This window comes from Medicago truncatula, chromosome 4 (assembly GCF_003473485.1).
Source record: "Medicago truncatula cultivar Jemalong A17 chromosome 4, MtrunA17r5.0-ANR, whole genome shotgun sequence".
NCBI classification, from domain to species: domain Eukaryota; kingdom Viridiplantae; phylum Streptophyta; class Magnoliopsida; order Fabales; family Fabaceae; genus Medicago; species Medicago truncatula.
Window position 1 is genome coordinate 49,834,679 of NC_053045.1, and position 13,359 is coordinate 49,848,037.

Below are 13,359 nucleotides of genomic sequence, written 5' to 3' on the forward strand. Positions count from 1 at the left end.
AAAGTGTTTACTTTGGGGAGTTTTATTTTCTTTTGGTTTTATCCTATACCTTTGAATATATATTCTTCTCCAATACCTTTTTAATTAGGTTTAGCTAAGTATTATTTGTGCCACAGACAACTTTAGGCCTCACAATATCACTATAGTGTGTTCTTTTTTTGTATACAAGTGAAATGAAAAATATACACGTGAAAGAGTAGAGTTACATAAAATCAAATGATTTTATTGATTAGAAATCTTGTAATGATTTATTGATGAGAAAATGCAAACAAATATAAAATAAATCGATATATAGCCTTTCGGCCATGTCAGTAGTTATATCAAGATTAAAGAGAAGATAATATTACATAAATTAATAGCCCAAATAATTACATACTAACAAAACTTAAAAAACAAGAATAAGACTATCACAATAAACACAGAAAACATCCTAATCTAAAAACTGTTTTTTGCTAAGCTTAATTCTTTGCTCATATATATTCTCATTTAGTGGAGTAATTGCAGCCTCGGTTTGTGGTTTTCATTGGGACCAGAGCAAAGAGTTGTGCACGTGCAAAGCTAGGTGGTCCTTTTGTTTAAGAAATTTACAACTTCAGCAGCCATAGACGATTGAAGTCATTTAATTTTAGAAAAGCAACTTTGAGATAGAATTGCTTGAAGTTATTTCTGGTACTCCCTTCCTTATTGTTTTTGTCACAGTACAATCTCAATTCACAAAACCTTTCCAACCATAGCTGCAAAAATCCTCATTTTCAAAGATACCAAATGGCTGCTATATATCTCTTCCATTCAATAAAAAAAAGTTGTTGCCATGCAAGAAGGTTTAAGATAAACCCTCCACCGACTAATTAATTTGCATGCATTCACTGTCATCCATCTGCAACAGAATTAATAAACGTGGTTGTTTAATGTACTAACATTAGTCTAAAAATTGAAAAAAACAAAATAATGTGGAGATCTTGGTCATTGATACATATTACTATAAATTATCAATATCTACTATTAGTCCTATTATTGATAATGTGGAGATGAGTAGTCAGGAGCTTCCCATTATTTTCTCAAAAAGAGAAAAGAAATTCCAATGAAGAGAATCTTTATCCATTGTGAACATGTTCATTATTTAAGACTTGAAAGAATTAAGGAGGTACCCTCACGTGTGGAGTATAAGTTGCGTAGGGAACAGAATCTAACATTTTTAAGGTGAGCAACATGCTTTGGTATGTAAATTATTTTACCTGAACAAAAATCAAGATGCATCAAAAGGATCAATTATGCTTTCTTGAAATTCACCAAATATATTTGGGCATCCATCCCATGATCCTACAGCTCTTGCTTCCCAATATCCACCGGTATATCTAAACGTTCCATTTTCACCTTCTTTGCGAAACCACTTAGGTTCCCAACCATTTTCTTGCATTTTCCTTGACTGTATGCAAAGCAAAACCATCCAAATTAATACTTGGTTAAAGAAGTTTCTTTTATATATAACAAATTGTGGGCAACGGTTATCACTGAAAAAATAATGTAAATTCTACATTTTTAATAAAAAGGTCAAATCTACATTGGCAAAATATGCAGCAGTTAAAAAAATTGTATGAAGGGTATCAACTATAAATACAAGTACAAATGAGTAAAATATAAAGGTACACAAGAAAAAGGTTCGATACTGACTATAGGTCAAACTAATATCTTTTGAACAAAAGAGCAATGATGTCACCATCTGGTTATAGTAGAGACAACATGTCCAACACGTTACTAATTGAAAGTTTTGGAAGGGCCAGAAAAAATATGTATACACGCTCTCACATGTGTGGTCACCAAGCCACGTATCATTAACTAGGGTTGATAAATAAGTTAAGGATTTTTCTAACATGTGCAAATTTGCACATGTTAAGGATACTAAAGTAGTAAGTTTATATTGGAACTTGTGTATTTTACATTAAATATATATTCTTTTTTATAACAAGTGTGATTTTCAATAAAAAGTTGCTTCTTTTAGTATCCTTAACATGTGCAAATTTGCACATGTTAGAAAAATCCATAAGTTAATTAATAATCGAACAAGTACAGTGAAACATGACAGTTCATAATTTTATAATCTTATATAAATAAAAAGTAAGTTCAATGTGTACAGCATGTTTGAATATGAATGAATAATCAAACAAGTACATTGAAGCATGACAGTTCATAATCTTATATGAATAAAAAAGTTCAATGTGGACAACATGTTTAAATTGCCCGTGAGTTTGACATAATCAGAGTGTCATTCTAATTTGATTAACTTCTAAATGCAACTTTTATCAAAGTCACGGTGGCATTTCATGATTCTCCAACCTTACCGCTGGTGCAAGGTGCATAAATTAATCATCATACAAGTTCCTAATCAAACAACTACTTCAAATAGAAGAGAAAAGAAAAAAATACAAGAGAATGAATGCATGCAGGTATGTTACAAAAACACACAAATCATTAAACTAACATACCATTCTTTGTCTCTTTTCCAATCTTTGTTTCTCCATATTTGCCTTCTCGAATTCCCCGTTCTCTAAGTGTCGTTGATCAGGTCTCAGCCTGGAATCCGTGGGTGGAAGCTTCTCCTTTAATTTGTGATCAAATATATCAGAATTTATTGAAATGAACTACCAACTGAATCATATTTTATAACGGTTGAAAGGCGATATGATGGATTGGAGATGCATAAGGAAAAAGAAACTCTATATCGAATGATTATTCAATACCTCATTATACCTTTAGTCCTGGGGTAAGCTCATTCAGTGTGATGGCAAATGATGTCAAGTTGTACCGAGTCAGATTTGGTGGTGGCCTAGTCCTTTTCCACAACAATGTTCCATTTGACGAAGTGTAATCTTTAGGTTTGACATTCACATCACCATCAAAATAATAAATGCTGTCATCCCATTTGCCAAATAATGTGGCTGCTTTTTTTCCCATTGTATCTTCAACAAATCCAGTCACCTAATTAGAAGAAAGGGCGTATAAAGATAAGTTTCCTCCAGAAATTTGGAATGTGCCCACATGCAATTGCCAACAGATGATCCAAAATAAGCTAAATGCTAGAAATTTACACATGTGTCTTCTGAAAGACGTTTAAAACCTTTCTTGAGAAAAAAAATACACATTGCACTTTTATTTAAATATAATCAAACATTTTATCCTCTTTTATCTTTATTTTTAGCTCTTAATATCATTGACATATGATTTTTTTCTATTATCCATAATACAATAAAATTATAAAAGATAAAATAAAAATGTTTCTTCAAAATCGATAACATGGGTACTTGAAGTTTCTGTTTACTGTCCAAAGTCTTAAAATAAAATATATAGTGTTGGAAATTAGTTATCAATCAAATTAGAAATTCTAAAAAGTGAGGAAAAAATTAGAACTCTTTGATATCCATGGTAAAAGTTTGGTGCCGGTAAAATTACTCAGAAATTCAAATTCACATAAAATAAAAAATAATTTAACATAAAAAGTAATGTGATGGATGTTGCATGCTATATCCAACCAAGCTCTAGGGAGTGGAAGTGTTCAACAAAAAATTATTGAAAGCATTGTTTAAAATCATTCACTGCCATTAAATGTCTCGCTTAAAATAAATTACAATCAGAATATAAAATATAATTCATACTTAAATATTGTATCTCAAAAAAAGTAAAAGTGTAGAAGTGTAAATTTTGACACATGAAATTATTTTAACTGAAGTTTCTCACAAAGTGCCGGGAGTGCAATTTACCCTAAAAACAAATGTTGCAGTAAATTGAACAAAAAATAAAACTAAATGAGAAATTGGGTTTGTAATAAATATATGGATTGGAAACAAAAGACCATGCTCTAAAGTTGTCATAAAGTACCGGTAGAACCTCCTACCTGGCGAGGATTTCGGTCAAGAAGCGTCTGCTCTTTGAACTTGAGCCTGCAGGAATACTGGCGATTACCACGGATTTCCATATTCCCATGATGATCACAATATAGTTTGCCAAGGATAAGGTTATATATTGTAGTAGTAACCTATAAAACAACAGCAGTTATTATGGCAATTGTATGTGATATGATATAGTCCCCGCCCAAGCAGAGTCATTAGACGATTTATACCTTGCTCCACTGAAATATTTCACCATCATCAAACTCTAGGGTCAGAACTCCAACTGGGTCAAGTTGAATTGACCTTCCCCAAAACTTTGAATGAATGTTACTGTCTGCCCAAAACCTCCATCCTCTACCTTCACAATGGCAGGCAACCACTGTTGGATGGTGACTAACCTGTTTCACACAAATTAACAAGTCTATAAATAATTTGTTTTTTCTAAAGCTTGTAACTTGCAAGAAATGTCTTATAAAACCAAATGTGTTGGAAATTTCATTAATGGACTTTTTTATCAGCTCAAGTCTGACCTTTTAATTTTGACAGGCTTTTAGAAAAGCATAAACTTAACCTTATGTTAGATAGTCCATAGTACCTACCAAGCAACCTAACCTATTCTCACCGTTGCTCCAATCAGACGGGGTCCGGAAAAGTAGATATATGCAGCCTTATTTTCGCAGAGGTTGCCACAAGGTATCAGTCTTAACTTGTTACACCGCTCACCCTCAAGATTTTATCACATATATCAAAGCAAAACAAGATAACAATCTACTTAGGTAGGTTAAGAGGTATGAGTTAAGGGTTAAAGGAGTAGGAGGATCCGGGTCCAATCCTTAGTGAAAAGAAAAATATATTAACTTAACAACTAACTATTAACATTGATCGTTTAAAAAAATAAATAACAATCCAGTTATATAATGAACCACTTTTTATCCCAAAGTACACTAGGTACCAATCCTACAGCTGTGCCAACACTCACCCTCAAGATTTAATCATAGTTATCCAAATCAAAACTAGATAATAATTCACTCGTATGAAACCACTTTTTATCCGATGTTAACAACCCTACTGGCATATCTCAGCCAAATCTCTTCATAAAATCATAAGGCACTAACCTTCTCAGAAAAGAAGCGAACTCCTTTGTCAGGAAAGTCGGCTTCGTAAGTTTCCCCTAACAAGGGATTAAAGGGCTTACAATGACGACCTTCTGATGATGCATATCCAGAAACAGCAAAGGCAGCAACGTTCAATGCCCGAAGGAGACTGTTTCCCTGAAAATACAATTCAAGGGTTGAAGTGTCACAATCAATAGCATTAAATGATATGTCATTAAGGAAAAACTTGAAATATTTCTTAAATGTTGCCAAATGATTAGTACAAACAAACTCTCACTCACAAAACTCTATGGATTCATATTAAATGAACTAAGTCCATTAAAGTGGGCAACTGCACCAGTTGACTATGAGGCAATTGATCAATACTCAGAGAGTAAACAAGTTTACAAATAAATTATTGAGGTATAGTCTATTTAAAAACCTATTAACTGGAATTCAGTTTGAGTTATGTGAATGAAATTCACTGATGAGTCCAACTCCTGCAGCCAAAACAAATAGAAAACAAATGAATGTTTTTACCACAGCTATCATTCTTCCGTTAGATATAACGTTCAAATATAGTTACATGTATCATATTAAACTCACAAATGTAACAGCATAAACAAAACTTTTCAAGATACTCAGGTATAAATACCAATATTTCCAATCAAATGGCTAAAAAAACATTGTAAGTTGAAGGACAATGCATGTATTCCATTCAGCACTATTGAGTACCGAAATTTGTTTTGCTTGCATTGGAAGTCAATGAATAATGATAATATGGAGCAATGTTGTATATATTACCTTTTTCCCATGCTCATATGCTCTATCCAGAAGATAGGAGTACTCCAAATCCTCAAAACATTTCTGAAGGGATGATATTGGCTCATTAAAGTATACTGGAAGGCAAACGCGTGTGAGATCTTTGCCCACATTGTCTTTGATCATGGACCAAAGACTAACGCCCTTCTCCTTCTCAACAGGATCCGGAAGCTTTTTCCGCCTTACTATCTGAGGATACCCATAATCATCATACATCATTGTCTCAACATGACTATTTTCCATATCAATGCCTTGTTTAACAGCTTCCGCAGACATGTTCACTCGATTTGGTGCTCCTTTTGACCCACACCTAAAACCAGAGTCTGAAAAATAGTCTCTAGTATCATAATATGAGATTTCATCTTCTTCTGACACTTCCTCTACCTCGTGTTTTTCAATATCATCGGATGATTCCGTTGTACTGCATTCTGATAGCCAATAGTATATGTGAACGACAATACTAAATAATAAATACTGAAAGGATACTAAAAGATGCATACATAAGAGGAAACATCAATGAACATAGATTTTTCAAATATTTTTCTGATCTTTGAATGAATTAAAATTGAGTTAACCACTCCCTCATTCCAATATTAAGTATCATTTTAACAAAAGAAAAATGTCCCAAAATATGTCACTTTAGTTATACCTCCCAAAATATTTCGATGTACCATCATCAATTATTTTATTTTAATTATACCTCCAAATTAATACTATTATGTGCACCAGTTTCAAGTAATTTATATTCCAATCAGTATTCATGACAATGATTCTAAAGTGACATTTGATATAGGGATATAGGACATAGGAAGTATTTACTTTCAGTTGCCATTAACAAAATTTTGGTTCCGACATTAATTGAGTTACATGTAGACTATAATTTTACAGAAGAAACCAACATTCACAGCCCATCAATTGGATTTCTGAAATACATGTGAATTTAAATCTAGAAGATAGTTAAAATACAATAACAACCAGGCTTTATCTTACTACGTGGATTTGGCTACATAGATCAAACGAGAACATAATACTCTATCATAAATTATATCTCTAGCCAAACTATTTAAGTGTTTCTTGATATTTCTACTATAGTTAAAAGTAACAAAATAAATTGTAGAGATTAGAGACGATAAGAGCAAGAAGAATTTGCTCAGAATCACTGTAATAGTCCAACAATTAGTAGAAACTTTCAATAATTCAAAACGATTTTGGGGACAATATGATGTTAGCAATATTTTTCATGTTCATATAAGACAGAACAATAGGCCCCTATAATCACTATCAAGGCAACAGAGATTCTGGATGCAAGTATATGCTCATCACATCAAAAGAGAACATAAACGTCATGGCATACAGTAGATATAAATTATAGTGACAAGCATAAGAAACATATAAAAGTGGTACCGCTATATTTTCCACGCCCTAGACTGGAAAATCCATTCTTTGTTAATTGGTATTCGCTGTCATGCAAAGCAGATCCCTCGGGTTCAAGGTTAGCTGCCTGTTCATGATGAGCAACAAAATATTTGTTTAGTAAGTCATATATAAAGGAACAAGAGCTCCCACATCCAGAAAATTAAACACAGGCAAACATACAGAAAGCAGCAAACTGGAGAGATGGTAAAATTCAAATATTAAAGCAAAAGAAGAATAAATATTTTAGGTGATGCTAGAAAGTGGTAATTTATGCTGAGAATCATGATTTAGACCATTTCTTTGGATGGGAGAGAGGGCCAGAAAACAAATAATATCACCACCAGAGGTGTAAAATAATGACATGACTTCTAGCAAAAAACACCATTTCAAAATTGCATGACCAAATGAACCAAACACATCATGTGATGTGAGATGTATTTGACCCAATTCATGTTCTATCAAACAACAATGCAACTTTAATTTTAATTGCAACATGGCTTTAGTAGCTTATTTCATGTGATGAAGTTATAGTATGTTTTGGATCCTGTTCGGAAGTTTAGAATCAAGAAGTTATAGTTTGTGTTAGATTGATTACAGTGTTTATAACCCTAAGTTTTGCATCAAATTTGCTTTAAAAATATCTTTGATAGAAACAACTAAATATAAATAATTTTATTTTAAATCAATTATAATAGTTCATTCACATCACTTTTGACAAATGTTCACACAAACACACACATGGTATTACAGTAAGTTGAAAACAATAGCTAGCAGTCCATAAATAAAAACCACAACTGTTCGAGCAAATATACAATTATCAATTGAAAAGTTGAAACTTTAACTCCAAAAAATAATTATTTTATACAAGTTTTGGCATGTCATAGAAGTGATGGAACCATTACTAGAAAGCTCATTACATTTAGCATAGAAAACAAAATATAATAAAAAAGTTATTAGTTTAAAATACATTTTGGGGAGCTACAAAACGTTGGAAATATAACCATTACTTCAATGAAAGCTCATGCATTAGGGAAAAATGTCTCATTACTTCAATAAAATAACAAAGCATATGCTTCACAAGAAATGTTTGGGATATTTTTCTTGTAATAATTTCGGTGAATGATTTTGTCAAGCTGGTTCAGTATTGAATTATTGATCCACCCAAGTTCTCTACCTCATGAAAAGATATTATTGAAAATATATATAAAAATATTCACTGGACCCATTTACTGTTCATCATTTATAGAATCCACATGTTCCGTTCTTCAAAATTTGAAATGGTAAAGTTGTTGTATGAAGAGTAAACTAACAAGTTAGTATTTTATGATTTTATATGAAGCAAAAGAAGAAAATTTCAGAACTAAGAAGCATTCAAAAAGGTAAAAAAAAGCATACAAACAAGTAATGAAAACAAAATTACCTCTAATTGCCTAATGGTATCAAACAAACCAGATCGTTCTTGACAAAGAATTTGAAGCTTCTCTTGTAAATCTGAAAACTCTGCAAGCATGATTTGCTCACACTCCTTCACAAGATTTTCACTGCTACCCTCTTCAAGCAAACGTTTCTTCAGCCTCTCGGTTGATACAGATATATGATAGGGTGCAAGAGATAGATGATGACCGTTTAGTGGATACAAGCTTCGAGTTGAAACCAAAGCTTGTATCCACGCTACACGGTCTTTCCTTGAATCAGTTCTCAAATGAAGTGTCTTTGTTGCTGTGAATATGTAGAATTTTCTGTCATCTGATTTGCTCTCTCTAAAAGATGAGATCTGTAAAACAAAAGCAAGGTATATACTGAGTATATGATTTATTGACAAGAAAAAGTTTATTAATTTATTAATTTAGAGTAAATTAGTGAAACACTGTAGCAACTATAAATGAAAAACTGGAGAAGTAGAAGATTATTGAACATGTCACCTTGTTGACAATACATACAACGCTATCAATAAAGTTTGAAAATGAAGTTTACCTTATCAACCGGATATCATGAAATGACTCTACCATTGTTTGACTAGAATCATTCGAATTTGATTCCAGTTTGAAGATAATGATGTAAAAATATAAATATTACTGGCTTCAACTAAAGAAGAATGGTTTTTTTAATTTTGACCTTAAACAGTATATAAGAGCACCCCATTTGAATTATTTTAAAGAAAAAAAACTATATTGACCTGGATAATATACCCCACCAACAAGATGGAAAGTCCCACGTATATATATTTCTGTTGACAAAGACAAAAGAGAAGATGGCCCTTTCCATTTCCAAATCCATATACTCCTATGCTTTCACTTTTCTATCTATCTCTAAATATAATTATTTTTTATTAAAAATTATTTTACATTTCACAATTAATATAAAAAGAAGCTTAAGCTTAAAGAAATTTACACATACTCCAAATTTGTAAGGTTGAAGATTTCTAAGGCTTAAAATAGCAAGAGATAAGGTTGGAAATGCAGAAAAAATGGTGAGATGATGAAAAAGTAAGAGGGAGAAAGAAGAAAATCCAATTTAAGAAGTAATGCCAATGAAGAAAAGCAGAGAGAGTTGACGTGACCGGAAGTAAATGGCATAGGATAGGGCTATGCACTCTCACAATTGTGTAGGCTATCCCTACCCTCCACAGCCACCTGTTGATGTGACCCACTCTACATTAACAACCAGTTAAAACTGTAACATTTCAAGAACATAAATCACCATTTTCAAATCAAATTCACCCAAATTATAAACCGTTGGATTTCCACATTGTTGCTCGGTAACCAAAGTTTTGTTACCATTTTTTTTAATTATTTTTACACTGCCAGAAGAACAATCTCAATCTGAATCTGAATCATGGTTTGATTATTTTTCATGGCCGGAAATCAATGAAAATCTTTTCTTTGTAAAGTTGTAATTAATTACACTCCACGCATATTAAAAAATACTATTTTAATGTTTTGAAATTAAAATTTGTTTCTCTTATACAGGTAATAGCATTGAGGTAGCGCCAAAATGTTGAACATGACACTGCTAAAGCAAGACCAAGTATTGTCCTGACCCACACTATAACGAGTGATTCAGATCACATATTCATAAACTCAAATATCATCAATCTTCATATTAATTTCCATTATCATAATCATAATCAAAATTAATTAATTAATTAATTTTCAATTAACAAATCAAAAAACGAAATTAATAGTAGTTAATTATAATGATAATGATGATTTAGCTTATACCTTTAGATGAACAACTGAAGGAGAAGAAGATGAAGAAGGTTTATGACTCTTCTGACGGCGAAGAGCATTTCCGGCGTCTCTATCCATTCTGGCGAGACGAGACGTGGTAACATCTCCGATTAAGTGAACGTCGTCGATTGAAGAGAACAGATTGAGATTCTCCGGTGAACGGATCTTGGAGTAAGAAAGTACGCCATTGCGGAGGAGGAACCATCGGGATCTCCATCCTTTGCCGTAATTAGTCCATTTGTAAAGAACTCCGGCAACCGTGGCTTCTGATCCTCCACGGCGAACAATGCAGTCAGATCCACTCGCCGGTAAACTCCTCGCCCTCGAAAGCGCCGCCGTGTATGACTCTGGTGAATTACTTCCGATCCCTGGACTCTCCAATGAGATGCAGCACAACGGGTGCATTTCCTTCACACGCATTTTTTCAATCACAAAAAATTTATCTCTCTATTCTTCTTAATTTTTCTTACTAGTTCGTAATGGTAACCATTGAATAATAATTTAGGGTTCAGAGAAGAAGAAAAAAATAAGTGTAGAGCTCTGAAAGTGAGAAACAAGTAGAGTAGATCGAAGAAGGAGGATAATTAATTAAGATGGTTGAATAATAAATATAAAGAAAAAATGAGAATGAGTTTATTGATTGAATAAATAAAAAAAGGGTTTTTATTTGTTTATGGTATAAAAAATAGAAGGTTTGCTTGTGAATGAAATTTTGTTTGGGAGAGTGGGAGACAATAACATCATGGAGATTGATATATAGAGAGAGATGTGGAAGTAGAACAAAAGGGTAATGAAGGTAGGTAGTAATAAAGGAATGGGTAGAATGGTAATTAGCTTGGAATTAAGTATGGTTTTTTCAAGGTTGAAACTTGAAGCATGATGAAACTTGAAGCATCAACATAGCTTTCCGTTTGAGTTGAGGTTTCTTATTACTTCTTCTTCTTAAATCTTAACTACTTCAGCTAGTTCCTTTTCTTTTATTTTTTAAATTCAAAAGTTTTCTTTTTCAATTTTTAAACTTAATTAGTGACAAAATATCTTAGGTGAAAGGTGAATCGTGAAGGAGAACACAACGAGTGTGTTTGATTTGTTAAAAAAATAAATGATATGACAATTTTAGTTGTATAATATTTAATTTGTAAAACTGTTTCTCGGACAAGACACAAGACAAACGGGTAAAAGGACAGGACAAAAACAAAAATTTGTGTCCCTCGATAAACAACAGCACAACTTTTTATCCTACGTAAAAGTTATATAAAATACAAAAATAGTTTTTTATCCACAAAAAATTGTATACAATCAAAAATTATTCAATACCATAAGAGTTTTTTTTTTGGTTTAGAAGCCTAGTGGCTGAATCTCACACCACAATTAAATGTGGAGAAGTGGGGTGTACAGGGTTCGAACCTCGGCCCGTGCATATATTATGCAATATCCCTACCAACTAAGTTAATCTCACAAGGACCAATAATACCATAAAAGTTTATCATGTGTTGTTTTGTCTAATGTTGTTATGTCTAATAACGAGTTTGAAATCAAAAGAGGATTGTAGTGGACAAGGATGAGTGAAAAACTTATGCGTGTTATAAATGTTATTTACCGGGTAATCATTCATTTTTTAATCTTTCATTTTTGTATCTTGTGTAATTTTTCCCCACAAAATTATTTTTTACTACTAATTTTTCTTTTTACCTAAACTCAAACGCAAGCCGCGCATTCGAATTAGATGAAGGTGTCATTTTTTTTGTGGTGGTCGGGGTTTGAATCCCAACTTTACATATATTACGTATTTTCTCAGCCAACTGAGCTGCTCACGATGACTACTTAATGGACATTTAATTAAAGACTATTTACTAGTAATTATTTTTCTTTGAAAAGGACTATTTTTTTATCGGGAGAAAAGGACAATTTATTAATTGTAGTACTATATTGTCAAAAAAAAGTTTAATTATTATTTTAGCCAAATACCTCCTTGGGTCCTTTAAGTTTCACGTTTGTTTCAGATGGGTCCTTTAAGTTTCTAAGGTTTCAGATAGGTTTTTAAGTTTCGAGTTTGTTTCGGATAGATCCTTTAAGTTTCTAAGGTTTCAGATAGATCCTTTAAGTTTCGAGTTTGTTTCAGATAGGTCTTTTATATCAAATAAACTTTGGCTTAACGAAGGTTGATAGAAAGGACATATCTAAAACAAACTCGAAACTTAAAGGACATATCTGAAACCTTAGAAACTTAAATGATCTATCTGAAACAAACTTGAAACTTAAAGGACCTATCTGAAACCTTAGAAACTGAAAGAATCTATATGAAACAAACATGAAATTTAAAGGAATCGGGAAGGTATTTGGCCTATTATTTTCTTACAAAAAAAATTATTAATTTTTGTACTGTATGAATTATTGCAAATGAATACGCGTACATGATATACTATGACCACTTACATTTTTCTTATGTTTTTGTGGTAAATAGTTGCCGTGTGATGATGCTTAACCAAAATTTGGAGGATAAGGAAAAAAGAAAGAAATGTAAACTACATCTTTTTTATGAAATGTAAACTATATTTTGATTCTTAAGAACAAAATAAAAAACTTTCGTTTTCATTCTCATCCTAAATTTTGGAAATTTTACAAATAATGTCTTAGTCCCTCTATATAGATAGGTTCATATATTGACTAATTCATAGGAAAAGAAATATAACCGATTTTGTTATGACAGTTGTTTAAATTTATGAATAGTTTATATCATATTTCTAAATTTATCCTTAAATGTGTACCCAAAAAAAATAATTATCCTTAAATGAAAGCGAGTTTTTTATCTTCATTCTATTTATTTATTTCTATTTCAATTTTAAATGTTCAAAATAACTAATAAGAGTTTGCTTTTCTTTTATGGGAAATGTTAAGAAGTGCCCTCAAGAC

The 13,359-nt window shown here is 32.0% G+C and overlaps 1 protein-coding gene across 3 annotated transcripts; it reads right to left on the reverse strand.

Annotated features, from left to right (window-relative positions):
• Positions 1 to 275: 275 nt before the first annotated feature.
• On the reverse strand, positions 276 to 11,353 carry LOC25493614 (oxysterol-binding protein-related protein 2A). 3 transcript variants are annotated; one of them, XM_013602167.3, is made up of 11 exons: positions 10,438 to 11,348; positions 8,637 to 8,990; positions 7,205 to 7,301; positions 5,783 to 6,228; positions 5,000 to 5,155; positions 4,115 to 4,282; positions 3,890 to 4,030; positions 2,749 to 2,976; positions 2,484 to 2,597; positions 1,236 to 1,426; positions 276 to 877 (listed from the first exon to the last, which is right to left on the reverse strand). In XM_013602167.3, exons 1-10 carry the CDS (start codon positions 10,864 to 10,866, stop codon positions 1,247 to 1,249), a joined length of 2,313 nt encoding a protein of 770 aa, XP_013457621.1. In that variant the 5' UTR covers positions 10,867 to 11,348; the 3' UTR covers positions 276 to 877; positions 1,236 to 1,246. The 3 variants fall into 3 exon arrangements, 2 of the variants coding, with proteins under 2 accessions (XP_013457621.1, XP_013457622.1); XM_013602168.3 differs by lacking the exon at positions 10,438 to 11,348 and adding an exon at positions 9,191 to 9,343; XR_005645730.1 differs by lacking the exon at positions 276 to 877 and having other exon boundaries at positions 1,398 to 1,426; positions 2,739 to 2,976; positions 10,438 to 11,353.
• Between the last annotated feature and the right edge of the window lie 2,006 nt (positions 11,354 to 13,359).